The sequence below is a fragment of the Watersipora subatra genome, chromosome 10, assembly GCF_963576615.1.
Source record: "Watersipora subatra chromosome 10, tzWatSuba1.1, whole genome shotgun sequence".
NCBI classification, from domain to species: Eukaryota; Metazoa; Bryozoa; class Gymnolaemata; order Cheilostomatida; family Watersiporidae; genus Watersipora; species Watersipora subatra.
Window position 1 is genome coordinate 24,491,307 of NC_088717.1, and position 27,029 is coordinate 24,518,335.

The 27,029-nt window shown below is 37.5% G+C and overlaps 1 protein-coding gene across 1 annotated transcript in view; it reads right to left on the bottom strand.

Annotated features, from left to right (window-relative positions):
* The window catches only part of LOC137405697 (leucine-rich repeat serine/threonine-protein kinase 1-like), a 92,686-nt gene extending 65,858 nt beyond the window's left edge, over window positions 1–26,828 (bottom strand). The window contains exons 1-11 of the mRNA XM_068092052.1: window positions 26,740–26,828; window positions 13,175–13,307; window positions 12,219–12,363; window positions 9,846–9,980; window positions 9,591–9,738; window positions 8,037–8,208; window positions 5,616–5,743; window positions 4,602–4,774; window positions 3,535–3,665; window positions 3,026–3,194; window positions 930–1,163 (exon numbers count right to left, since the gene is read on the bottom strand). Of these exons, the coding sequence (XP_067948153.1) occupies window positions 930–1,163; window positions 3,026–3,194; window positions 3,535–3,665; window positions 4,602–4,774; window positions 5,616–5,743; window positions 8,037–8,208; window positions 9,591–9,738; window positions 9,846–9,980; window positions 12,219–12,363; window positions 13,175–13,307; window positions 26,740–26,809 (1,638 nt within the window). The 5' untranslated portion in view covers window positions 26,810–26,828. The remainder of the gene's footprint in view (window positions 1–929; window positions 1,164–3,025; window positions 3,195–3,534; window positions 3,666–4,601; window positions 4,775–5,615; window positions 5,744–8,036; window positions 8,209–9,590; window positions 9,739–9,845; window positions 9,981–12,218; window positions 12,364–13,174; window positions 13,308–26,739) is intronic.
* Between the last annotated feature and the right edge of the window lie 201 nt (window positions 26,829–27,029).

Below are 27,029 nucleotides of genomic sequence, written 5' to 3' on the forward strand. Positions count from 1 at the left end.
AAACTAAATGAATGAATCCATAATCAGTTAAATGAGGGTTTTATCATTACCTTAACCTTAGAGAGACTAACAGGAAACGGAGACTTGTGATGACAGAGATGCGGTGTAACTATATTAGACTAGGTGAAGCTCAAATTAACTAACTTAATACATTTTGCATTACTTATAAATATTATAATTTTTTACACTTTCCCTTTAATTTGTTTCTGAAACCCTTTCGCTATCGCATATGAAATATCAATTTGAGAAAATCTCTGGAAATCATCTGGTGTATGTTAAAAATCACTTCAGGTGAAAATGACAAACTTTTACTAAAAAACCCTAAATATTCAGGCAATCAAAAGTAGAGATTTCACTGCTCATGATATTAAGCTGTGCAATGCATGCTGTCTAGTGACTGAGTGACTATGGTTGTCATAATAATACTGCTCTACTGTGATACATAAGATTAGTGACATCATATGAACTGGCCTTATGTAATATCATATGACAAATTGACAGGAGACAAGTGACACTCAAAGAGCTAGGATTTCATATTCACAGGTACAGAAGATAGGTGACACTTGAAGAGCTAGCATTTCATACACACAGTTACAGGATATAGGTGACACTCAAAGAGCTAGGATTTCATATTCACAGGGACAGAAGATAGGTGACACTCAAAGAGCTAGCATTTCATACACACAGTGATAGGATATAGGTGACACTTGAAGAGCTAGCATTTCATACTCAGAGTGACAGGATATAGGTGACACTCGAAGAGCTAGCATTTCATACACACAGTGACAGGAAATAGGTGACACTTGAAGAGCTAGCATTTCATACACACAGTGACAGGAAATAGGTGACACTCAAAGAGCTAGCATTTCATACACACAGTGACAGGATATAGGTGACACTCATAGGACTAGCTATCATCTTGTACTTACGGTGAATGTTCTTGCCCTCCTCATATTTGGGTTCCTACTACCATCCTCAGAAGGAGAATGAGAAACCTTATTAATTTTGTTGCGGGCAAAGTTGACATCCACTAGCTTGGGGGCTGTCCACAAGAAATATGGCACAGCAGTGATACTATTCTCACAGATTGACAGCTTCTCCAACACTGGCAACTGTAGTAATCCTACTGGGACCTCATCAAATTTGTTTTTGTTCAAGCACACCTGCAACAAATGAAATAATGAAATTTAATGATTTGAGTAAGTCACTGTAACCCCTCGCTACTTCTCGGCTCACCTTTCGCGTTTTCAGTAATTGGCAGTTAAAAATTGTTCGTTGAAAATTACAAAACACACTAAAAAAATTAAAATACATAAATATAGATGCATAAAATACATAAATCTCATAAATTTCAAGCACAGGACTTCCGTCTCACAATGAACCCAGCTAATCCTAAGTACGATGCTTCAGACAAGATGAAGTCTTAACTACGCCTGTCGTACACACACGTAAGTGAATTATCTGGCCTAAAATACTGAAGTTTAAATACTGAAGCTGGGACTAAAGTTGAAATATAATATAAAAGATGACCAATTTCAATTTACTGACTTAGTATATAGGAAATAAATACGATGTTCATAAAGCAGTTCAAGTGTTCTGGTGTTAAAATTTTGACTTATATAATTTGAAAAATTAGTTTTTATCAGGCAGATTTTCACTCATCACGGGAGACGCAGGTCCCTATTAACAATTACTCTAGTAACATGGTAATGAAAAGGAAGGAAAGCAAGTTATTAAAGCTTTTATCCTAAACTTTGAACAATTTACCAAAAGGTTACGACAGCGAGTAGATATTTTATTGCAGTCAATCAAACAGTGAGCTTTTGATTCTCTGAATGAACTTACAAAAGTATAAAATACAAAAATATGAAAAACTAGTTTTGAAAGCTTCAAGTAAGCTGTGTCTACACTATGTCTATAGAAAAAATTCAACTTTGTGCTAAGCAGAATTCATTGGAGGGTCAGAAGATTTCAAGTCTCACAAGAAAGGGCAAGGCATTTGAGCGTAAATTCTGCTCCTGCTGCACACACCTGTTACCCGAATCAATAGGAAAAATTGCTTCAGGAGTGAAACTGAATAATCAGCAACTCTGAAAAATAATTACACTCATGATAACTGGCGCAAAACATTTATAGCGGTTTATTAACTTCTAAAATTTTTAACTAATTCCCACATACATATATTTCAACTAATTCCTACAGACATATATTTCAGCTAATTCCTACATACATATATTTCAAATAATTCCTACATACATATATTTCAACTAATTCTTACATATATATATTTCAACTAATTTCTACATACATATATTTCAACTAATTCCTACATACATATATTTCAACTAATTTCTACATACATATATTTCAAATAATTCCTACATACATATATTTCAACTAATTCTTACATATATATATTTCAACTAATTTCTACATACATATATTTCAACTAATTCCTACATACATATATTTCAACTAATTCCTACATACATATATTTCAACTAATTCCTACATACATATATTTCTACTAATTCCTACATATATATATTTCAACTAATTCCTACATACATATATTCCAACTAATTGCTACATACATATATTTCAACTAATTGCTACATACATATATTTCAACTAATTCCTACATACATATATTTCAACTAATTCCTACAGACATATATTTCAACTAATTCCTACATATATATATTTCAACTAATTCCCACATACATATATTTCAACTAATTTCTACATACATATATTTTAACTAATTCCTACATACATATATTTTTGAAAAAGCAGACTATCAAACAAAATATACACAAAAATTATAAGCACATCCTCTATAATAGAGCAATTTCCAAAAACTTTTGAAAATTTTGATGTACACAAAATTTCGAGCCAAAATTCAGTTTGGATCGCTCTGTTTTTGTTTTTCTTTAGAAATGCGGAGATGCATATTAGCAATAGTTTATTCATTGACTCAGCAGGCGTTTTCCCTCCTTCAACCACAAATGCTACTCGTAAATACCTCTTTGAGATTGGGAATCTTCCATATTCGAGAGTCTGGTAAAGCACTGAGCTCATTGGACTCGGCATTGAGGAAGACGAGGTGCTGGAGGGAGAAGACAATAGCTGGGAGTGATATAATTCCCGTAGAAGAGACATCCAGGACTGTGATGGCGTTTAGACAAGATGCTCTAAAATAAACCATCTCCAGTCACTTTCGCTTGATCTGAGTATTTTACTCGTGATAAAATTTTACAAGTCAGATCACCTCAAACGTCAAAAACAATCACAAATGATAGAGAAATACCGATGCTGTCTGATAAAATCTACTAAAAAATTAGCGTAAGTTTCTCCTCAAGGATGCGCTGTGCGCTTTTCAACCAAGATACATCCTACCAGAGTGTATAGATGAGAAAGTACCGGATGTTGGGGTAGCAAGTCAAAATAACGCCCAACCAGATGACCAAGACATTTTCTCAGTCAAAACTTAGACTGGTCTCTGTTAGCGAGAAACCATGTAAGGGACTATACCTGGGCATGGAAGGGTTTATATAAAGACTACACTCATAAAGCCATTCGTCAGCGATCTGTCCTGCCAATTTCACGCCATGCCAGTTGATGCCAACAGCGGAATGTACATCATTGCAAGCATCTGCTTCATCCTGAAATGTACATAATTAGCTTCTTTTACAAAAAAACCAAAACATCTAAACGAATGTTTATACCTGGGGCATACAAAATGGATTTGTTCTTAGGATGAGGTGTAACTCAAATTCCAGTGTAAGTCGGAACATCTTGAATATATAACTCTGAACTTTTATTAATATCTAGTTTCACCTCCATGGTAGTGACACATTACCCATCCATGCTGGTGACACATTGCCCCTCCATGCTGGTGACACATTACCATGAAAAAAGTCTAGCTTCTACTGGAACCTTAATGAATGGCAAAAATAAAAACACAATTAAGCAGACACGAGATCGAAAATCGGCAGCACATTAAAAATGGAATATCCCAAAAACTAACTGGCAGACTGATGTTGCAACTCCACCACAAGCGCAACAAAGCATATTCATCCCTTGCACGCTGGATGCTGCGTCACAATTGTTTGTGTCACTTAAATAATAAATGACGCTAAAACGGAACCATGCTAAATATTGTTTTAGATACTTTTATGGGGCACATTAGTAACCTTGAAACAGCGTAAGTCGAGATCATCGTAATGCAGAGGTATGATTGTACTTTGTTCAATAAAATTTTATACGTAACTATAAATACAGTGTGATCTTTCGCTGATTTTGGGAGCTTCCTGTTAGAACCTATACTAGTTTTACTAGCACCTAGTGGAACAATTAGTAAATAAGTTTGGCATTCTCTGAAAACAGTGGCCACTCAAAAATCTTGAATAGGGCAAAAATAATCACCTTCGTTAACACACAAAACTCTGCTATCGTTAACTAAATTTGCATCAATCCAAGGTAAACCCTTATATACTGTACACTAACGCAGACATAGCAGTAGCCTATCACACACAAAATACATTTAAGAATAAAGAGTAATCATGCGTTGTTCCAGGGTTAACATTGTTGGCTCTCACCGTGCCCTGCCACCTGCTAGCTGCCATCATGTGCTGATGATCAGCGTAGGCCTTGTGTTTGAGTATAAATGTGACAAGTTCTTGATTAGATGAATTGAAACAGCTACGGAGCACTTCAGAGTTGTCATCTCTCACTCCGCTCTTGAGCAGTAAGGATATCATCTCCTTATCTCCTGAAAGACAGATTATGAAAGAGCTGTAGCATGTTTTAAACACATTAACTATAAAGCGAAAATTACAAATTTTGTCTTATTATTTCTGTCGGTTGCAGATGCTTTCGCTGATAAAAACAAAGTATTCGTTTGCTTTCTTGCCCAAAAGTTGATATTTGCTCCCCTCCATGTCATATTTTAAAGAATTGTTAAAGGTTAGAATAATATGATCGTTATAAATTCTGTTTGTTCCACGTGCAAGTTCTTTAAAATGGCTATCCCATAATGCTTCACATCCGACTCATCGTTTAATGAAACTGAAGGTTCTAATAGTGTCTGCAATATTCACGCCAAACTTGTTCAGGACTTTAATTAATGACAGAATTTGTTACAACAATAGTAATAATAATAACCAAATTATACAGATTCTTACCTATATTATAACAAACTTTGTACACTAAATGCATCCCAGTAACAGTTTCATAATCAGTAACTGTTAGAAGACACTCTAAATACATAACCAACTAATCATTAGATGATAAATGTTAACCTCTTTCCAAATAATAACTATCAGCATTAATATGATGAATCTTTTCTGGTTTACCGAGCGATGACTTTTAAATTTCACTAGTAAATATGATAAAATATTCTGATTACAAATAGAGACGTGAGACCTTAAGATGACAAACTGTTCAAAAGTTACTACAACAAGAACCACATGGATACGCTGAGTTTTAGCGTTCTATCACTCAAAGGTACAATCACGGCAGCATGGTCGATTTAGTCGGGACATGATATAAGAAACCAAATTGAGACAAACATTAAATGCTGACAGCATACGGTTAAGAAGTAGATATCATACTTTGTTTGACGGCAAACAGGAAAGGTGTGTACTTCCTCGAGTTGACAGATCCTCCTTCCTGATACTCACAGACCTGGTTGATATCAGCTCCATGCTGGATGAGCAGTTGAGCTATCTCCAAGTAGCCACTATAAGATATCATTATGACATTTGATTACAAGAAACCCTCGTTGAAAATTCATACATGTCACAGTCTCGTGAAATTAAGTTCAAGAAAAACTAAAGCGCTAGGCCTTTAAAAGTAGGAGTTGCATTCTCACCATTTACAAAGATTTCTAGCTGTGAAATAATGATTAGTTTTGGATATAATGTTCAGCTCTTCAATGTAATGGGCTATTGGTACAGAGTTCGAACCCTAGAATTACACTGGCTCTGATAAAGCCATAGTGCCAGCAGGACCAGCTGGTTGTTGCTCCCAATGCTGTAAATCAAATTAGCACAACCCGTGTTTGACAGTTGCAATCAATTTAGGCCAACAGAGTACGGGAGTACGTCAGTTCAAATGAAGGACTGAACCACCCGATTATTTTGGTTTCTCTCGATTAATATTGTAAGCTACATCCACCAGATCTTTCTGTTATTTTATTTACAGAAATCATTATTTTTTTATTTTGCAACTGAACTCTATAAAACTTTAACTTATTATGAAGATGCGTTACTGATATTTTCCGCAGATGAGTGCCTGACTTTGTCTATTTAGAGCAGTTTGATAAAACTGAGTGCCAATCAAGCCTTCTGATTTGATTGGCTTCAGGAGAGAGTGTCTAACCCTGAAATGCAATTGACCAATGGGAAGGCAACAAGGGCAATGACACAAACTACATGCATCTTTCAGGCTCATGGTTTCTAGTGACTAGTGTAATCTGTCAAGAGTTTCTGCATGGTTTGAATGAATAGTGTATGTATTTCTGTATGTATCTATGTACATACGTGTGTATGTATGTACATACATACAGGTAAATCTCACTTAATGACAAGGGTAGTTGTAAAGACCTTGTCATTAAAGGAACTCATCCCCCGCCCCTCGAGTCTCCGCTGCATATGCATAGGCTATTTACGCTGTACTGCTCCACCTTTTCCATTTATCTACTTTCTATTGACTTTTTAACAATAAGTGTAAACTTTCAACAAGCGCATTAAACTTTAACTTGTTCGCTTAGCTTTTGCATGTGATCAAACATGTAAACATATGTTAGGCTAACGTAGAGTGCATTGCAGTATATTTTCCGAAATTTTACCTATTCTTTATGTATAATAGGATTTTTTTTATAATGCTTCAACTATGGTAGATATCAGCCTAACACTGCTACCGTACATGCATTCAAGCAATGTCATGGCTAGCATTTATGTATAATATATATATATACATTCGTGGCTACTTGAACGGTTTTAAGAAAAATTAATATATTTTCTTTTCATTTAGTTTCTTCAAGGATATTTGTGACTATTCTTACAATTTTTAACATGGTGTCATAACTCCAAGGCTGGCATTAAGTGAAACTACCTGTAAATATGCGTGTATGCATACATTTATGTATGTATATATGCATGTACGCGTATATGTATATATGTAAGTGTACATGCAGTATCTATATATATATTTCTCAAAGTTTGTGGGCATATGTGTAGTTCTGGCTATAGCTATTAAAATCTTGGAATTAATAATCCGTATCTCAGAAGATTTGCTCTCAGACCCCAGGTTCACCATACCGACACCTTTCCCCTTCAGCCACACGAGCTTGATGTATGCATTAGGCGATATATGTCTATAGCGCTATATTTGAGCAAATACGCTACTGCTCTCCATCACGACGTAATGAAAAGCGATAGATCTTATTAGTAAGCTTACTCAAACTATCCATTGGCAATGTGCCAGGCTAATAGCAAGTGGCAGGCAACTCTTATTACCTCTCAGTGTTTATAAGCTGATTTTTAATACCTGGGCATCGCCGAGTAGCACAGCTAGTGTACTGATATACATGTATATAGATATATGAATGCCGGCATGTATGTATGTATGTATATATGTATGCGTGTATGTATGCGTATATGTATGCGTATATGTATGCGTATATGTATGCGTATATGTATGCGTATATGTATGCGTATATGTATGCGTATATGTATGCGTATATGTATGCGTATATGTATGCGTATATGTATGCATGCATGTACGTAAGGAATATATGATTAACTTTTGAAAAATATATTTTTAAGGTGAGCTAGCATAACCTTATGTAATAGTAACCCTAGAACGACCTTCAATTTTCAATACTAATAAGGACCATCTGCATTTGCCATACCATTGAGAAAAAGTGAACAAATTTATGTCATTTCTCCAGCAACTGAGGTAATTGGCCTTCTTGAAACTAGATCTGTAACCATTATAATCACCAAACATCGATTGTACAAATAACTCACTTTCTTGCAGCATGGTGAAGGGGTGTAGTGGAGTCAACTGCAGCCTGACAGGTGTCAACAGGTCGAATGCTCCTAACTGGCTCATAAGGCTCTAGATATTCTCCAATGCTGGCAAGGGCTTGAGGGATGTCAGATTCAGAGAGGTCTCCAAAGGAGCTAGAGAGCGGGTGGCCTAGAGAATTGACCGGAGACATGACTAGTTTAAAGGTACAAGATCACCTGGTGAATATGAACTACAGAACAGCAGTGAACTACTTCTACTTTTCGCCCAGTACGAGGAGTCGTGTAAAACAGCTCGGCACAGCGATTATGGCCAAGAGCCATGTGGTGAAGCTTTAGTACGCTTAGTACTAGAATGATTCTGATTATCAAGTAGTTAATCAATTGACCTATCATATCTGTACTTAAACAAAAAGAAAACAATCATCTGCATGCAGTGAGCAAATAAAAAAAGCTTACAGCTGGCCATGAGTTTAGTTTCACTTTACAAAAACTTAATGTTTTTATCGCAATTTCTTCTTAGCAATGACCAGTCGTGTCAGACGTATTTCAGTTACAGAGGTTTCACTAAATGCAGATCAATGGATTTTAGGTGATTAGTACTACTGAGCGTGATTATTTTATTTTAAACAGTAATAATAATTCCGTACGCTATAATAATATTGATAACTCATCCGACTCCGAACATGCCCACAGAAGTAGCGAAAATGGTTGAAAAGGTGTCTGAACTCATTCTGCAACACATTTGTAGCCTTTTATGGTATCAGCTGATGTAAATATTATGCTGATTAATGTTTTGGTATAAAAATAGTTTTTATAAACTGCGTGGTTTGAAGTTATGACAATTTATAGGCACTCCTGTCGAATATTAGGTTGTACCAAATATTTAATTATGTCCCGATAAAAATATTAATTTTGTTGAGAAAGAGTTAACAATAGAAACGATGGTGAACTACAAAAAAGTTGTGAACTAATGTAAGAAACAAATAAAACTGTCACAAATAGTGCACAAATGACAGTCTAAAAAAGACTAAAGGTGTGATGTGAGACTAGAGGTGTGATGTGAGACTAGAGGTGTGATGTGAGACTAGAGGTGTGATGTGAGACTAGAAGTGTGATGTGAGACTAGAGGTGTGATGTGAGACTAGAGGTGTGATGTGAGAATAGAGGTGTGATGTGAGACTAGAGGTGTGATGTGAGACTAGAGGTGTGATGTGAGACTAGAGGTGTGATGTGAGACTAGAGGTGTGATGTGAGACTAGAGGTGTGATGTGAGACTAGAGGTGTGATGTGAGACTAGAGGTGTGATGTGAGAATAGAGGTGTGATGTGAGACTAGAGGTGTGATGTGAGAATAGAGGTGTGATGTGAGACTAGAGGTGTGATGTGAGACTAAAGGTGTGATGTGAGACTAAAGGTGTGATGTGAGACAAAGAAAATATAGCCAAAAGATTAACTACAAAAAAGGAAGAAGGAATATCGTAAAAATTAGAACATGAAAATTAAAAAAGGAAGCACCCGCCGGCAGAATGTACAGAAATGATGAGAAACAAACCTTGTATCTCGTACTGCAGTAAATACCGAACTATATCTGGCTTGTTAGCAGCTGTAGCAAAATAGAGCGGGCTCCAGAGGGTGAAGTTGAGAACGTTCACGTCAAAAGCTGATCTATAGCAGTATTTTCTGTCTGCTGTGTGCTGGTACTACAAACAAAATGGCAGGCTTTTGCAAACTCCTTATTAAACACGTTTTAAACATGAACATTATATTGTTGTGCTGGTTAGCTAGGAGCTCTCCAAGCAAATCTCACCTCAAGCAAACCTTCTCTGTACGGATACTCCATGAGTACTTTGAGCAACTCCAGGCTATTCTGGCAGGCAAAGTGTAAACAATGTAACTTGCCAGCACCTTGGCTCGTCACCACCTTCACCAGTTCTGGAAACCTCTGTAAAACGCTCAAAAACATTGCGATTTTTTTTCTATGTTTAGAAAGATACAATAAAGTCCTATCACCATATTCATCTATCTATTGTATACACATATGTAGGCAATTTGGTGGACTAACATGGACACACTTCTGAAATGATTGAACAAACATCTGTAAACTGCGATATCCCCGGGGCAACGATTTTATTTTGTACTCACCGAAGATGCACTGAACAATTGTATTGCTAAGTCTTTGCAATAATTTTTGTAAGTTATTTTGAACCTTTTATCAAATGATATAAGATGTATATCTAAGTGTAACTTCAAGTCCTCTTTGTATGATTTTTTGTTTTTGCATTTATGACACCGCATGACAATACCTTTTTATTTATTCATTTTTCATGGCACCATAAATAAGATTTTTTTCTATAAAAAGATTATAAACTGCGCAATAAAGATATAAAGATGTAAATACATATATTACATAAAAATGCATACTTATATACAATATAAATATTATATATAAATAATTTATATTTATTTATAATTTAAATTACAATAATAATATAAATATATAAACTGCTTATAGGTACCATATATGATATATATACAATATATATATATATATATTCAATACTATATGTATGATATATATACATATACCATACATATATGATAGCTATATATACGATATACATATGATAAAAATATATATATCATATATATATATATGATATATATATTCAATATATATATATATATGATATAGATGATATACATACTACGTATACATTCTATATATATACGATATATATATACGATATATATATAAACATATACGATACATATGATATATATACAATATACATACGGCATATACATATACGATACATATATGATATACATTCGATGTATATACAATATATACATAAACTTGTATGCAGTTCTCATATGACTTTGGCTTCAATGTCTATATACTTGCTATATACTATATACTACTCTTGCATGCTATGCTAATAATGAAGGCAAACCCATTTTTATGAAAGTAATCATTAAGCTATGTTCAGACTTGACCAATAGTTAAAATCTGTCAGCTACACATGCAGTTTCTTTATAAGCAATGGAATATTAGCCATTGCAGATAATATGACAGAGTCAAATTCCTCTTTTAATAGCAGTAACTGAATAACCACCTGGCAACTTTCAAAAGCAAATAAACACGCATGCACATTCAAATAACAATGACCCACTCACTGACCTTGAGACAGAAGCTCTAGACTCAATGTTGATATACACTATGTTTCCATTGAAACACAGCATTAAACTGATACAGTAGATGCTCCTATAACATATACTTCCTATAACGTAAATTCCAGATAACGTAAAAATTTATGTGAAGTTTTTGCTTCCTACTATGTAAAAAATTCCATATACCGTAATGTGTCAAGTCGGGCGAGTTTTCAAAATCGATTTGAATGTTTGTTTATTTTGCCGAACTTGTGGAAGAAAACATGTCATGTGTTTAGCGTTATATTTATTACATGTACCTTTCACGGCATTCTAGTTCATCATGATGAATCGTTAAATGTGTCAAGAAAAAAGCGAATAGAATAGCTGTGCAATTGTTAATAAATACTTAAAGGCTATCGATTGGTGCAGGTGTTACAACGTCGGTCTACCAATCTGAATTTCACGAGTTGGAGTATCAACAAAAATTATCTTTATTATAACTGTGACCCCTGGATAGTGATAGACGATGAACAGGTAAAACTACTTTTAATGGTAAAAAGATTTTGTTGTTTTGCGTTATTGTAGACGTATAAAATATTTGTTATTAGTTTTACTTTGCGGAATAAACTTTGCTGTTTAAAAAAATAAGCGAATCGTTGTAAATGAACATCAAAAAATGTATCATGAAAAGGAGAAAAGTTGTCGATGCAAACCAATAATGCTGCAGTTACGGTACAGCTCACAAATAATCAAGTTAAGTCAAGTTTTTCCTTTTTACATGGCCAAAGGGGTGAGTTTGGAATGATCTTGGAGCGGATTAGGCAATTTCCATGTATTTTACTGTTCTTATAACGTAAATTCCTTATAACATAAAACATTCCTAGATCGGATTATTTACGTTATAGGAGCGTCTACTGTACACGATTATTAAAACATTAAATAAACCTCTTTACATAGTCTGTTAAAACAATAGGAGTTGTCTAACCCCTCTTTCCATAGTCTGTTAAAACAATAGGAGTTGTCTAACCTGCAGTAGGACCGACACAGCCTCTACGCAGTCAGCACGACATGCCGCGTAAAGTGGGGTTTGTTTAGATGTCTTGTCATACTCAGGGGTAGCACCATTCCTGATAAGCCACTCAACGAGATCTCCTCGCTTCAGGGTACAAGCTCTGAAAAAGTTTCGCAAACTCATGGAAGATGAACTTGCACCAAATTTTAGTAAATTTTATTAGAAAGTAGAAAGTATCGGTCTTTTTCTATCATTTGCTATTGTTGTTGTTTGAGGTCGCCTGACTGTCAAGATGTTTCAAGATTAAAATCGTCAAAACTTGATCGCGGTTAAAATGCTCAAATCAAGCGGAAGCACGATTATGACCTCCATAGTTGCAAAGAAGAAAGTTGCAAAGATATCGACTATAGCAACGCTAGCAACTAGTGATGTCATTTCGCACATATTTTTCTTCTCAGCGTTTTTACACCGTAATCAAGTTTTGTCGATTTTAATCTTGAAACATCCTGGCTGTCAAATAATCTCCATCAATCAAAAGCAATCGCAAATGATGGAAAAATATTGCTACTTTCTGATAAAATTTGTTAGAATTTGATGTAGGCCTAAGTTCATGCAGATATGTATGAATTGATGTTCCACCTAAAAACATCCGAGTTGATGTCGATTTAAGGTATCATAAAATGTAAACTTCGTTCTTTGGATGACCTTTATTCAACCTTCACACTAGACAATCCACTAATTTTGCTGCCGGATTTGCAAGGGTAGACCAGTTGAGGTATTACACTTTGTCCTTGACCGACTAAACCAAAGCATGGCGCAACAGGAGGTTTCCTGCGCTTGTCGCCACAACGTTCAGAGTGCACTGAACATGCGATTAGAGAGAGAGAGGGAGTAGATATTATTTTTGTATTAGTTTTGTTATCCATCAACCATCTGGTGTACAGAAAATGTGCAAAAATAAAATAACATACCTGTACAGAATGCTATGTTTGTCAATATCCATATTCACCAAGGCCATGACCTTTTCTGGATCCAATAAATTAGCAAGGTCTTCACATTTTCTGAGGTCACAGCTGGCTACTTCAAGCAACTCGGTCTGCAGCCCTGGCAAAAATTGAAATTAGATGGTAACTCATCGCTTTGTTGAGCAAATAAAGAGACTTTGAAAGGTTTAAAGATGAAATTGTACAAAATTCTAGTAGATTTTATCAGTATTTTTTATTTGTATAGGTATTTTTCTATCATTTGAGATTGTTTTTGATGTTTGAGGTGATTTGATTGCCACGATGTTTTAAGATTAAAATCGACAAAACTTGTTCGTGGATAAACACTCAAAAGAAAAATATGTGCCAAAATGAAGCCATTAATTATGCGGCTGCCTGTCTCTCTCATTGTTGATATCGGCTATTGCGTTCAAGCTGCGGCGTTACTCGTCTCTATTCTATGCGCACTTTCTTTTGAATCTTGAGCGTTTTAACCGCGATCAGGTTTTGTCGATTTCAATCAATTAAACTTGAGAAACCTTATCGCGGTTAAAACATTCAGATCAAGTGAAAGTGCAATTATGATGTCTATAGCTGCAAAGAGATCGACAGAATAGAGACTTGTAACGCTGCAATTTGAACACAATAGCCGATAGCAACTATAGCAACGCTAGCAACTAGTGACGTCAGTTTGAACATATTTTTCTTCGGAACATTTTAACCCCAATTAGGTTTTGTCAATTTTCATCTTGAAAAAACATCCTGGCAGTCAGATCACTTCAAACATCAAAACTACATGCCCAAACAATTTTTAGCAGAACAAAATTCTTACGCATTGCCATTTGGAACACATACTTTTTTGACAAATAAAGAGAAACTTTTAGCCCCATGAACAGTTTGTGCACGCGTGCTAAGCACAAACTGTACCCTCAAAATAGTAGTACAGATTCAAGATTAATTACTCAAGGCAATAATCAAAGTCTGTTTTCTAACTCCAAAGCTATACAGGCTTTTCTTTAACACTTTGAAAGCGAAACCATCTAAATAATTAATAACTGTACCCGGCTTACGTTTGCATCACTTCGACCATGAAAGGGTTGAACTTATTATCCCGAAATTTTGACGAGCTATTCGAAAAATACAACTCCACTCTCTATTTGAACGTCACCTCTAATAAAACATCACATAGGAGAAGCGTTGAAAAATAGAGAGACATGGCATTCAAATAAAGGTTTTATGGTAGCTATGTTAGTATATTGACATGATTACAGATCTTCTCATCAAATCAATTTGTATTGGCAGGGGTCATAGGGTCACAACTAACGTTGTTCACCATTAATTCTTTTGTTCATTTCAATTGGTAATCCCAGTTTGAAATAGAACTTGTCAAGGTAATAGGCAGAAGCAGAAGTGTGAAATTAAAAGGTGGTTAAACAGTTATGTCAAGTTACTAGAGAAATTTACTAGAAAAGTTGCTAGAGAAGATGGCATTTAGTTTTCATCACCAAATATAAGCTGAAGATGATTGAATTCTATTGGACTATAGACTGGCCAATCAACAGGCCTATACCAGCATACTAATCAGTGAGTAGATCTAGCCAGATATGAGCATTGATGAGTAAAGCAAAAGTTGTATAATATAATAATGTAATATATGTATATACATTCATCTTAGATATATCTTTGTATTCACTTTTAGCAATTTGTGTTAAACTAGCAACGATGCAAAAAACTTAAATGACAGGAGAACCGCCTATTACAAAGACTGAAGTTTTTTTTTACAATCAGACTATCAAAATTAAACATAACATAAAATGCTGCTCAATATAATGATTTATCATTATCATTATCACAGCCACAAGGAAGATGATGACTAATTAGTAATTGAACTGCAATGCATTAAAATTCTACATTACAAATAACTAATCGATGTCTATGTTGTCGGTTAAAACATCAAACTGTGAAGCGGTATTAGCACTTTTGTAAAACGTGAATTTAAAAACGTTTCCAAATGTTACGTAATTCAACTCCTTGGCAATATTTTTTTCTGATTTTCAACTGTTGACCAGTAGGAAGACAAAACTAACAATTGGCAAACTAGGACAGTAACATGAGCGACGAATCAGGGTTTTGAACTAGCGTAATCATACATGCTAATATTTAAGTGTTATTAAGGCATTCAGCCATACATAGGCCTACATTATCACCAGGAATTTTATACAAAATCTATATGATACCATTTATGGATGATGTACATTTAGCTTTAATTTTGACAGAGTTCTTAACTCAAAAGATTTCTGAACATTATTACATTATAAACATATTTTGAGAGATTTAAGACTAGAGATTTATTGATGCATACAAATAACTTTAAAATTTAAAAGAATTTTTTTGCATGTTTCGGTTTATTTAACAATGAAATTTACGGAAAACACACAACAAAAATTACAACCCAAAAGTAGATTCATTTACTTTCACAGTCGCTGCAAAAACCCTGAAGTGTAAGGTCGGCAGTTTGTCATTGGTCAGGTCTTATCGCGTCTTTCAATTATGAGAGTCAACCCCCCTGGTTACAAATAGTCATTAAACTAACTTCTTGATGTGCTAACTAGACATTCATCACTATAAACATAATAGCCAAAGTGACCCAAACATGTAAAAACCGCACAGTGCCAATGTCAGTATAAAAGCGAGGGAGCAAAGAATGCTTACATAATAGACTTTAGTATAAAAATGCTGAACCAATCAACCAATTCCATGTATTTACATAATAAAAACGCAAATAACTAGTTTGAATATTTACAAAAGAAATAAAGAAAAACACAAAAGCTTAATTCACTTAGTTGGCAAATATGTGCTGTCATGAGCCACCTTTAGTTGCTATCATCAAATGATTGCATTAGGAAGAAAATCTGGCTCTGCGAACGAGAAAGGAAAATCTGGCTCTGCTAACAAGAAACGAGTAATATTAGTTTGAATAGAAAATGAGTGAGCGTGTAGACAGAAATAGTGCCAACTGCTAGCTTGAGTTAGTTCTGAGCAAATCACACAAGTGTTTGAATTAACAACACTGCTACATACTGCGGCACAGAGAAGGAGAGCGGAAAACAACAGCGTTTCTTCGGTTGAGACGTCTTTTCGGCGTTGACCGGAGTTGCACTTCTGTGGAAAGCATTCAGAACTTTGAATGACTCTCTACACACCTTGTAAGAACAGCTACTAAATGGCATGGCCAGGCGTTATCGTGCCACTACAGCAATTGTTAGTCTTGACCTGTCAGTTACAGATTGCTTAACATTTTATACCCTAGCTAGCCAGATTAGGCTCTGGCTAAAAGAATCCACTCCAACCAAGATAAACAATGCTTTTGCCTGAAGCCAAAAGGTTAGATCCTTCATAGATGACACAAGTGTTCACTTTAATATTTAACTGTCACTATGCTTCTATGACACAAATATGGAAGCGGCAAAAACCCGCGAGTAAAGCGAGTTTCGTTACTCGCAAATTTTAATCAAATGTTTTATGCTTAGGAAAAATGAAAACCGCTTGCCAATGGTGCGCAAGAATTGCGGCACAAGCAATTCCATTTTAAACATTTTTCACAGTTCAGACATTTCTATTTCCACAACATTCTGCCAAGCAAGACAAGAGCGCGCAGCTATGACCTGCAGCGTAGAATTAGATTTTTTAACAAAATGCTGCGTTAATCCGCAACATGTAAATGTTTATTGAAATACTCATCTCACAGTAACTCAACGAGCGAACAAATCCAAATCCACATCATCCGTGTCATGAAAACATAGTGTGTAAACTCATTTATGTTGTGAGATAAAATAAAATTGTTAGGTTTATAATATATTGATAGCTAGTCAAATTTAACAAGTGTAAAGAAAACTGTCGGTTTCCTTCAATCTCCCCAAGACAGTCAAGCAACAACATCGAGTGTTAACCACCAACGATATGTTTAATAAATAAATATACATAAACACTCATGTATGACAGACAATGAACCACATTAAAACATGGAAAGAGTGTACGCGTACACCTTTGCCAAAATGATTAGGTCTTGCTCCTTATATACGCTGCTTTATTTTTTAATGCTCCACCCAACTTTTTCTTTATTTTATGCTCGTCTTCTACTCGATTTACCTGGTGGTCTAAACGTTCTCAACGGTGACCAAGTCTTCTTTGGTCAATAGAATTCTTGGCTCGGTGATAGTGGTGACCAGGAGGTCGATCTCTATAGCCCTGGTCAAGACGATCTGCCGTAACATTCCCTCAATGGAAGCCCTGGGGATTGTCCACTCTGAGCTAGGAGGGAAGAGCCGCTGTGACCAGAGCCACTGATGACGAGTACCGAACTCCGACCTGGCTACCTCAGTTTTGGCGAACACTCCATCCGCTCCTCTGAGGCACCGGGCCTTGATGAGTTGGCTAGTCCACATAGCCATCTGCTACCTTTGTCGACTGTCATCAAGTAACTGCCTGGTCCTATCTTCTTTAAAACCAACTCCAAGGAACAGTGGAACTCTGAGGCAAGTCAGTCTGTCTGGCCCTATGGCTCCAGAGAGGGGGTAGACACAAGCTCCTCCAGTGGTGTCGCTGCCCTGGCTCATCTATCCCACAGAGGGAGTCAAATGCTCTTGGTCGTGACAAGCTCGATGGAGCCGTGAAAATGTGAAGCCGGCGTGAGGCTGTCAAACGGTGTTCTTCCACCCTCTGAGTAGTAACAGACCTGCGAGAGATTCGCAGGCCAGCTGACTCTCCCAAGACATTGCCTTTCCGTTCTTTTTCCTGTCCACTTTGGAGCTGCCTTCAGAGCTCGTTTAGTTGGGTCTCGAGTTTTTGGCTAAACTCTGGGTCCTCAACCCATGTTTTGCCAACTCTAGTTCAGCCCTTATCTCGACTAGGGTCTTCTTTCTCATGGTCTTAGCCGGCATTACAATGTCTCGTACCACTTGCACCTCGCTGGGTAACAATCGCCCATGCCTGTCCGTACAGGGCAGGGACCGACCATCCACGGGGATCACGAGCTTCTTTAACTTCATAGCACAGTGATGAGCCACTAAGAAGGGCATCCTAAGGATGGCGTCCTCATTGATAGGGCTCACCATAAATACCTCCTTGGTCTTTATCTTCTGGAGTCATATAGGCAGGTGTGTAACCCCATAAGATTTAACCAGATCCCATTGACCATGAGACCATGGCTGTCACACTTCTCCAACAAGTTCCTCCCGTACAGGAGGAGCTTGTCATACACGTGCCTACTCAGCAAGTTCGTAGTGCATCCGGTGTCGATCAGAAACTAGACAGGCCACTCCTCTATGTTTCCGAAGAGGCAGTAACTGGCAGAATAGGGCTGGTCCAGCACTTGCGCCCTGATCGGCTTTACACTACCCCTGTTTTGCAAAGCAAGTTCCTGGAGCTCAAACAATCCTGAATCTGCCGGGGCAGCCCTCTAAAGTTTCTGCTAAGACATATCAACAGACGTACAGCAAGTCGGCCCTGTCGCCTTTAAAGTAGGCTTCCGACTGCCTGCCGGCTGGTTGTCGTCAGACTAGGTTTCGAGCAAGTGTCTGGGGACCACACTCCTGAAACAGGCTCCTGGGGTGTCTAAACAAGCTAGAAAGAAGGCGTATGGCAAGTCAGGCTGCCAGTTAAAATGGGCTTTCGACGTTGCACCAGCCGAAGTCCCTCAAGCCGATCTCTGAGCGCACTCCTGGCAACGCAGCCTAATGTGGCTCGGTCTGGTTCAGAGCATGTCACCATGTATGTGATGTCCTCCAGAGACTTGGTTTGCAGTTCCTTCAGAGCTTTACAATAATTCCGGAGAGCTACAGCCAGAATCTCCTTCACCACCATCTCGGCCAGTGTCACAAGTTCAGACTTCCTCTGTCTTAGGTTTCTATTACCCTTCCAGATCTCCTGGACTGGAGTTTCTACCAGCAGGACATGCCCAACTGGCGGCCTGTCGAGCTGGCCATTACGACAAGGCACCGGCATACGTCCTTTTGCCGGAAAAACAGTTTGTGACCTGAAGCAAGTAGTAGTTGGTCGTGCTGTTGCTGCTTCTAGCCATTTTTCTGGTTCTGCAGTTTCTCATAGAGCTCCTTCCAGCTTCTGAGGCAGTCTCGACGATCTCCACACTCTGTGCTCAGTGATCCTGGCCTCCACACCCCAACCATCAAAGTGGCTTCCACGCAGCCTCCTGAGGCCGACCTTTCTCCTTCTGAAGTTGCTGGACTTGCTATTTCAGCTGCCGCACTAGGATGACAGCTAGCTGGCAGTTTGGTCCTAGATCACTGCAGTCCATTCCTCAGCTGCCTGCTCCAGTGTCCTGACATCCGCTGAAAGACAGCCTTCTGGCCTGACCTGAAAGAACTTGGTTCCTGCCTGAACAGCCTCTGCCAGTGTGGTCGTTGGCACTACCAGTAGATGCTGCAGTAAGCTGGCGTGGTTTACAGAGCTGCAAAACAGCTCCAGACATGTCGGCTCTGTACGGGGATGGCAGGTCACCGTAGACCTCCCTGGCCAACAGTCCTTTTGAAAGGCAAGCTCCTAGAACAGTGGCTGCGGCTCGCCTAAACAAGCTCAGCTCACACCAAGCCTGCCTAGGGTAAAGACCGAACCAGGCGCGAAGCGCATCAAAGACAGGCTCAGCTTACCGAGCTCACAGAAATCTTTTTCCATCTCCCACTCAAACAGGTACTCGCCAACCGTCAGAGTACGGTGATGCTGTCTCCAGCATAAGGCCTGTCAGGGGGCAAGAATGCTCTTGCTTTTAGACTCGGTCTTGTGGAGATGAGATCGATCTACAAGCTGAGATCCTCGAAAGTAAAGGAAACTGCCGGTTCCCTTTACTTTCTACAAGACAGTCAAGTAAACACACCGAGTATTAACCACCAATAATATAAACATGTATATATTTAATAAATATACATAAGTGTACATGTGTGACAGGCAATGAGCCACATGTAAACATGTAAAGAGTGCGCGCATACAGCTCTGCCAAAAAAACAATCAAATCTTGTTCCTTAAATATGCTTTCTTTTTTAGGCTCCGCCCACTTTTCTCTTTATTTTATGCTCGCTCTTTTACTCGGTTTACTTGGTGGTCTGAGCGTTCTCAATTGTGGCCAAGTCTTCTCCAATGACCAGAAAGCTCGGTCCTGTGACCGTGGCGACCAGGAGGTCAGTCTGTACCATCCTGGTCACGGCGCTTTTCCGTAACACAAGCAAATATGAATTATCTCTCATTCTGCAATTTTATCATATGAATAAAAGTCAGCCTTTCGTAGTGCAACTATTCCTTTAACAGGCAAGTTTTCTTGACAAATTATTTTCATGCAGCTATAAAAATATTATCCTGATACGACTAGACGATCCGTAGTGAAAAAGAGCTAATGTAAGACACCTGTATAAAGGTGTCATACATAACAAGGTGTAATAACATGACATAGATGTGCCATAACAACATGTATGACTTGTTTTTATGAACAACTGCAAAAAAGAAAACCTGAGTTTTATTGAAGCTCTCCAGATAACCATAATGGAGCACTATTTTCATGTTGCTCTCAGCCAGAAGTATGCTTATGCTGCCAGCACCTCTCGACGCGTTTATAGATCATAATAGGAGGAATTGAGAAGAGGATGCATTATAGAAAAATCAAAGCAATCTAAGGAGGTGGATTGTAGTACTGATAGATATAATAAGCTCTTCTAGCTGAAAGAACGCTCAAACATCCATTTAAATGGCTGTTGAAAATCAGAATCATTGTATGTTTCCATTCTAAGGATGATGTGAATTTGAAACTGCACACATTGAGTTATCTTGTGACCAGTGTCAGGTGTTTTAATGGACAGTTAGCATGTTGTGAATTAAGGTGGATCCTTTGTTAAAACTGATCAGGAATTCTACGTCAGAGGTGATAGCGACACACTGGGAACTGCTCATATTGAAGTAGAAACAGCTGAAATGAGGAAAACGCTTAAAGAATAGAGAAAGCATAATATTATTATGCTTTATTATGTATCTTGAGGTGTTGACTGATGTTCTAAAAAAGAATCAAGGAGATTGACCAACCAGAAGCTGAAATATAGCCAGCCAAACACAGGTCTACCAAAAGACATAAATGTTTTGATAATCCTCATATTAGCATCAATATATGGCGCATGAAATCGACTTGTGTGCCATTGGTCCATTAAGCCAACTAATGCGCTCTCCTATAACAATCACGGCGTTTTAATTGGTTTAATCCCCGGAAGTATAGAACAATCGAATCGGGCCTAACAATTAGTGCTCTGAGAATTCCGAACCAGTCCCTCTGACGTGTAGATTAGTTTTAGCATGAAATAATTACACACGTCTATTATTTCGCAATATTTCGCTATCTTGCTAGTTCAGTTCAGTTTTGTGGTTCTCCCACTTGGCTTCCTTATTCAGACTCATCTTTAGCGCTGTTCAGATTTTTTATCTATAGCTATTAAATGGAATCAATTAAATCAATCATCAATCTCGGTTATCATTTGGAATTTTCTACAAATTATATTAATTACATAATATATTCTATAGACAGATATATTATTATTTTGTATAATATGCAATATGGTTATTATATTTATCATAAAAAATAATTTCTTAGTTTAATCATAAAAATGATGATAGATAAGATAACAGATAAATAGAAGAATCAAATCAAAAGGTATCCTTTTCTTTTCTTACAGCAAGAGCAGCACGGTCAAGTTATTCTTTTTAAAATTATGACTGTAGTGAACTTAAAGTCGGTAAATAGTGGCGATAATCCTGAAAATCAACTGAATGCCGCAGTAGGTACAAAGTAGAAAGATAAAGGAACAAAAATTCACATTCCCATTTCTTATTCTAAACAAACTGCAAATTACGAATATCGTATAATATAGACTATACACACGCCATTCGTTGAACAGAAGATCTTCAGAGCATATCCGTGGAAATAGAGTTAAAATTTGAGACAGTATAGTCAAAATCTGCTCTTTTGCTTTGAAAAATCATGGAGAGGGTTGTGGGCAACTGCCTTTACCACACAATGTTTGCTTGGTTTTCCTGAGAAACCAGAGCTAGTCTCTAAATTCTTTACTATCGCGAGAAGCTTTTCACATTTCGTAGCCTAAAACAATCAGTATACGTAATGGCGGTAAGGGTGCGCAACTCCAGCACGTGTCCAATAAGTCGATTTCATACATCACAATTCTCGGGATTTTCGAAGGGTTTTTCCTCTGATTCGTTATTAGGTAGACCTGTGTTTGGCTGGCTATATCTCAGCTTCTTGGGGGTCGATCTCCTTGATTCTTTTTTTAGAACATCAGTCAACACCTCAAGATACATAATAAAGCATCATAATATTCACACTTTCTCTATTCTTTAAAATGGAATTGCTTGCGCGGCATTCCTTGGGCATGATTTGCAAGTGCCATTTTTTATCTTTAGCAAGCAAGAAACATTCATTAAAAATTTGCGAGTAACCAAAATCATTTGAAGGGCAGGTTATTGTCATTTGCATCTTGCGATGACACAAACTTGTGAATTAACCACATCGTGGAAACAAAATGAATGAACCCTCATTATCACCAGCATGTAGATGAGCTATACCACTAGTGATCCCATGTCCCTGCCTTGATTGACGTTAAAACAGAGACAGCCCTGCATACAATTGTGTTTCAACATAGTATAAAGGGTAATTTCAAAAGAGTCCTGAACAGCTCGTCTTGGATTAGGATTTGTTTTATCTAAAATTTTCATTGATGGGTAGAGTCGCAAATGCTTTAACGGCAAAAGCATATGTGAGTAATGAAAACACAAAAAAGAAACGGTACTCTTGTTAAAAAAGATAATTCTGTGGAAGCTCTGACACTTTGTGGTCTGATGACAAGTTAGCCTGTTTTGACAAACTGTTGTTTTTGCGGAGTTGTCGCCCGTCAAGCGGGGTGACCAAAACAACAGCTTGTCACAATACTCATTGCACCTGATGCATCAGCTGCACTGAAAGGGAGTTGTTCTCTTCCGTTTAGGCGGCTTGGCTGTGATGTTATGTCAGTCGCTTCATTGGTAATCATAACGGATTTAACGCAAAATTTATGTAGAAAAAAATAAGATTAAAAACGTTTAACCAGAGACAAGTCTCTGCGGCAAACTTTGGTAGAACTTAAGAACTTAGGCAACAACAGCAACTAAACGTGTCGTTATTTGTGAGCTCAGTCAGTTTTATTTGTATTTTTGTATCAGTCGATTTTATTTGTTTTTATTGATTTTGTTTTTAATTCATTTTATTCTTAAGTTCTACTAAAGTTACCGCAGAGACTGGTCTCTGGTTAAACGTTTCTATCTATTTTTTCTACATAAATTTTTGTGCTAAATCCGTTATGCTTATCAATGGAGTGCCCGACATAACATAGCAGCCAAGTCGCATAGACGGAAGAGACAATTCCCTTTCAGTGCAGATGATGCATCAGTTGCAGTGAGTACATATTGTGATAAGCTGTTGTTTTGCTCGCCCCGCTTGACGGGCGACAACTCCGCAAAAACTACAGTTTGTCAGAACAGGCTAATGACAAGTATACTCATCTCATGTCATCCTTTCTAGGTGACTGTTGACAAGTATACTCATCTCAAGTCATCCTCTCTTGGTGACTGCTGACAAGTATACTCATCTCAAGTCATCCTCTCTAGGTGACTGTTGACAAGTATACTCATCTCAAGTCATCCTCTCTAGGTGACTGCTGACAAGTATACTCATCTCAAGTCATCTTTTCTAGGTGACTGCTGACAAGTATACTCATCACAAGTCATCCTCTCTAGATGACTGTTGACAAGTATACTCATCTCAAGTCATCCTCTCTAGATGACTGTTGACAAGTATACCATCTCAAGTCATCCTTTCTAGGTGACTGCTGACAAGTATACTCATCTCAAGTCATCCTTTCTAGGTGACTGCTGACAAGTATACTCATCTCAAGTCATCTTCTCTAGGTGACTGTTGACAAGTATACTCATCTCAAGTCATCCTTTCTAGGTGACTGCTGACAAGTATACTCATCTCAAGTCATCTTCTCTAGGTGACTGTTGACAAGTATACTCATCTCAAGTCATCCTTTCTAGGTGACTGCTGACAAGTAGACTCATCTCAAGTCATCTTTTCTAGGTGACTGTTGACAAGTATACTCATCTCATGTCATCTTTTCTAGGTGACTGCTGACAAGTATACTCATCCCAAGTCATCCTTTCTAGGTGACTGTTGACAAGTATACTCATCTCAAGTCATCCTATCTAGGTGACTGCTGACAAGTATAATCATCTCAAGTCATCCTTTCTAGGTGACTGCTGACAAGTATACTCATCTCAAGTCATCCTTTCTAGGTGACTGCTGACAAGTATACTCATCCCAAGTCACCCTTTCTAGGTGACTGCTGACAAGTATACTCATCCCAAGTCATCCTTTCTAGGTGACTGCTGACAATTGTACTCATCACAGTAGAGGTGTCAGCAGTAGAACTATCAGCTCAACTAATAACATAAAAATTAGCCAATTCAATTCAGAATAAGTGTAAATTAGCAAACACGAGTATATGACAACCACCGTGTATGATAAAACAACTATCATAGGTCATTATCACAACATCTAACTGTATATCGTATGTGATTTCATACTCTTTCATAACAACTGGAAGAAAGAATTATTCAATACTGTTATAGCTTGTAGAGTCTTATGGATATTTCTAATGTTGCTCATGTTTACTAACCAACTGTCAGAAATGATCTATCAAAGAAGATCAAATAAAAGTTCATTCAGATAAGAATATAATTTTGAACACCAGCGATTTAGAATATTCGAGGCCTCTACACTAACTGCGTACACAGTAAAATTTGGCGAGTGGTTTGTTGAAAACCAGCTGAAAGAAACAAGGCAGTTTGACCAAACAGTGCATTGGCCAATCATAGCTAGTATATGTAAATTATTCATGACAGCACCAGTCAAGTCATTTCACATAGCCTAAAGGCGTGGTCACACGAGCACCGAACCGAACTAAATGACGCAAAACGACGTCGCTCTCAGCGGTAAAAAGTTTGGCCGAAGACATTTCTAGCCGAAACGAACCATTTCGGTACTGTTCGAAATTTTGTGGCCGAACCCTTGCTCTTATTGGCTGGTTAAAATTCTAGAATTCTAGCGAGCACGCGTCACATTTCTCCTTACGTGCGTGTGGGTAAAGTTAAAAAAGAAATGGGACGATACTTTTATTTTGTTAAATAAACAACATGAAGCAATTTACGACAAGGTTCACCCGGACTTGTGATTGTGTTGCATAAATGTAAAATGTTGCACTTAAGTTTTGCATAAATGTAAGAGAATGGTTGTGATTTTCTTCCGTGTAGAATATAAGTAATGTGTCATATTCATCCTGATGAAGTATTGTTGACTGATTTATTTATGTAAAACCACAGTACTATGATAAAGACTGTTTTTGTTTGTTATGTACTCAGCATAAAAAAACATTCGTATGTTAATAAAAAATATAATTATGTTGATGGGAAGGGTTGACAAAATCTTTGTATCGAGTGATTTATTTTGAGCAGCTGAACGATCTTCTGATAAATCTGCTGTGTAATTATAATTTATAATTGTTCTTCAAAGTTTTTTGTTTACAATAGAAATATATTTAACTCAAATACATAACAACTACTAATGAAACCGTGTCCTGCCTCTATACGTATGGTATCTAGAAAGCGGAGTGACTTCGGATGCCGTGTGACATGTGCCACGAACCGAACCAGCCTCCGAACCGAACCTACGTCGGTTCGGTGCTCGTGCGACCACGCCTTTAGGGTCTCATAACTTGAGAACTATTACATTTTATCTCATTTTGAAGCTAATGTTCAAGTTTTTTGGTGTTAGCCTACGGGCGTTTCTAACTTGAAGCAGTGCCTATCTAAAGCAGCCCTTCTCTGACTCATAGCGGTCACACGCACAAACTGCTGATTAACTGAGTAAATAAGACACTCGGTGTATGATAAACTGCACTTCTGGTAGGTGCGTAGGTTAATCCGTAAGTTTGCGGCATCCCAAGATGGAACCAACTGGCGAATCAAACAAATTGGTATTAGCAAATTTTTACCGAATGTTTCATGTTTGCGTCAGATGGAAATAGCACTTGCGAATAATGCGCAAGAAAACGCCATGCAAGCTATTCCATTTTAAACATTTTTCACACTTCAGTCATTCAGTAATTCAATTTGAGCAATTCCAACTGCTCTGACCTTCGTTTTTGACCTCTGGCGTAGAAATCCTGATATTTTTGTTTTACAAAGCGCTCATTTGTGTTAATCCGTAACATGTGTATGTCTAATGAAACACCTTTCGCTAGGTAACTCAATGTACGCACCACCGCAACCGCAACCTTCGCGCAATGGAAACATTGTACCTACAGATAACCATGTAGCAAACCACTTCAAACAAATAGTTATATTTGATTTGACATAACAGACAATACAAAATCTGACTGAATTTATGTGATGCCAACCTTGAGCGGCGACTGTATCCTGTTCTGATTGCGCATTCCTCAGCATATCCACACACCTGGAGTGGTTCATCTCTCTGGCTAGCTCGAGTGGCAAGTTGCCAGTCTTATCCTTGATCAAGAAGTTAGCAGAATGTGCTAGTAGTATATGTACAAGGTTTTCTTTGCCATCGAGAGCCGCTTGATGCAGGGGCGTCTAGAGGCACCGAGAAAATCATAGTGTTTATCAGGATTTTATCACTGAGGTATGAACTAGGCTAGCATCACTGATAATAACTATGTCAGTGTCAAGT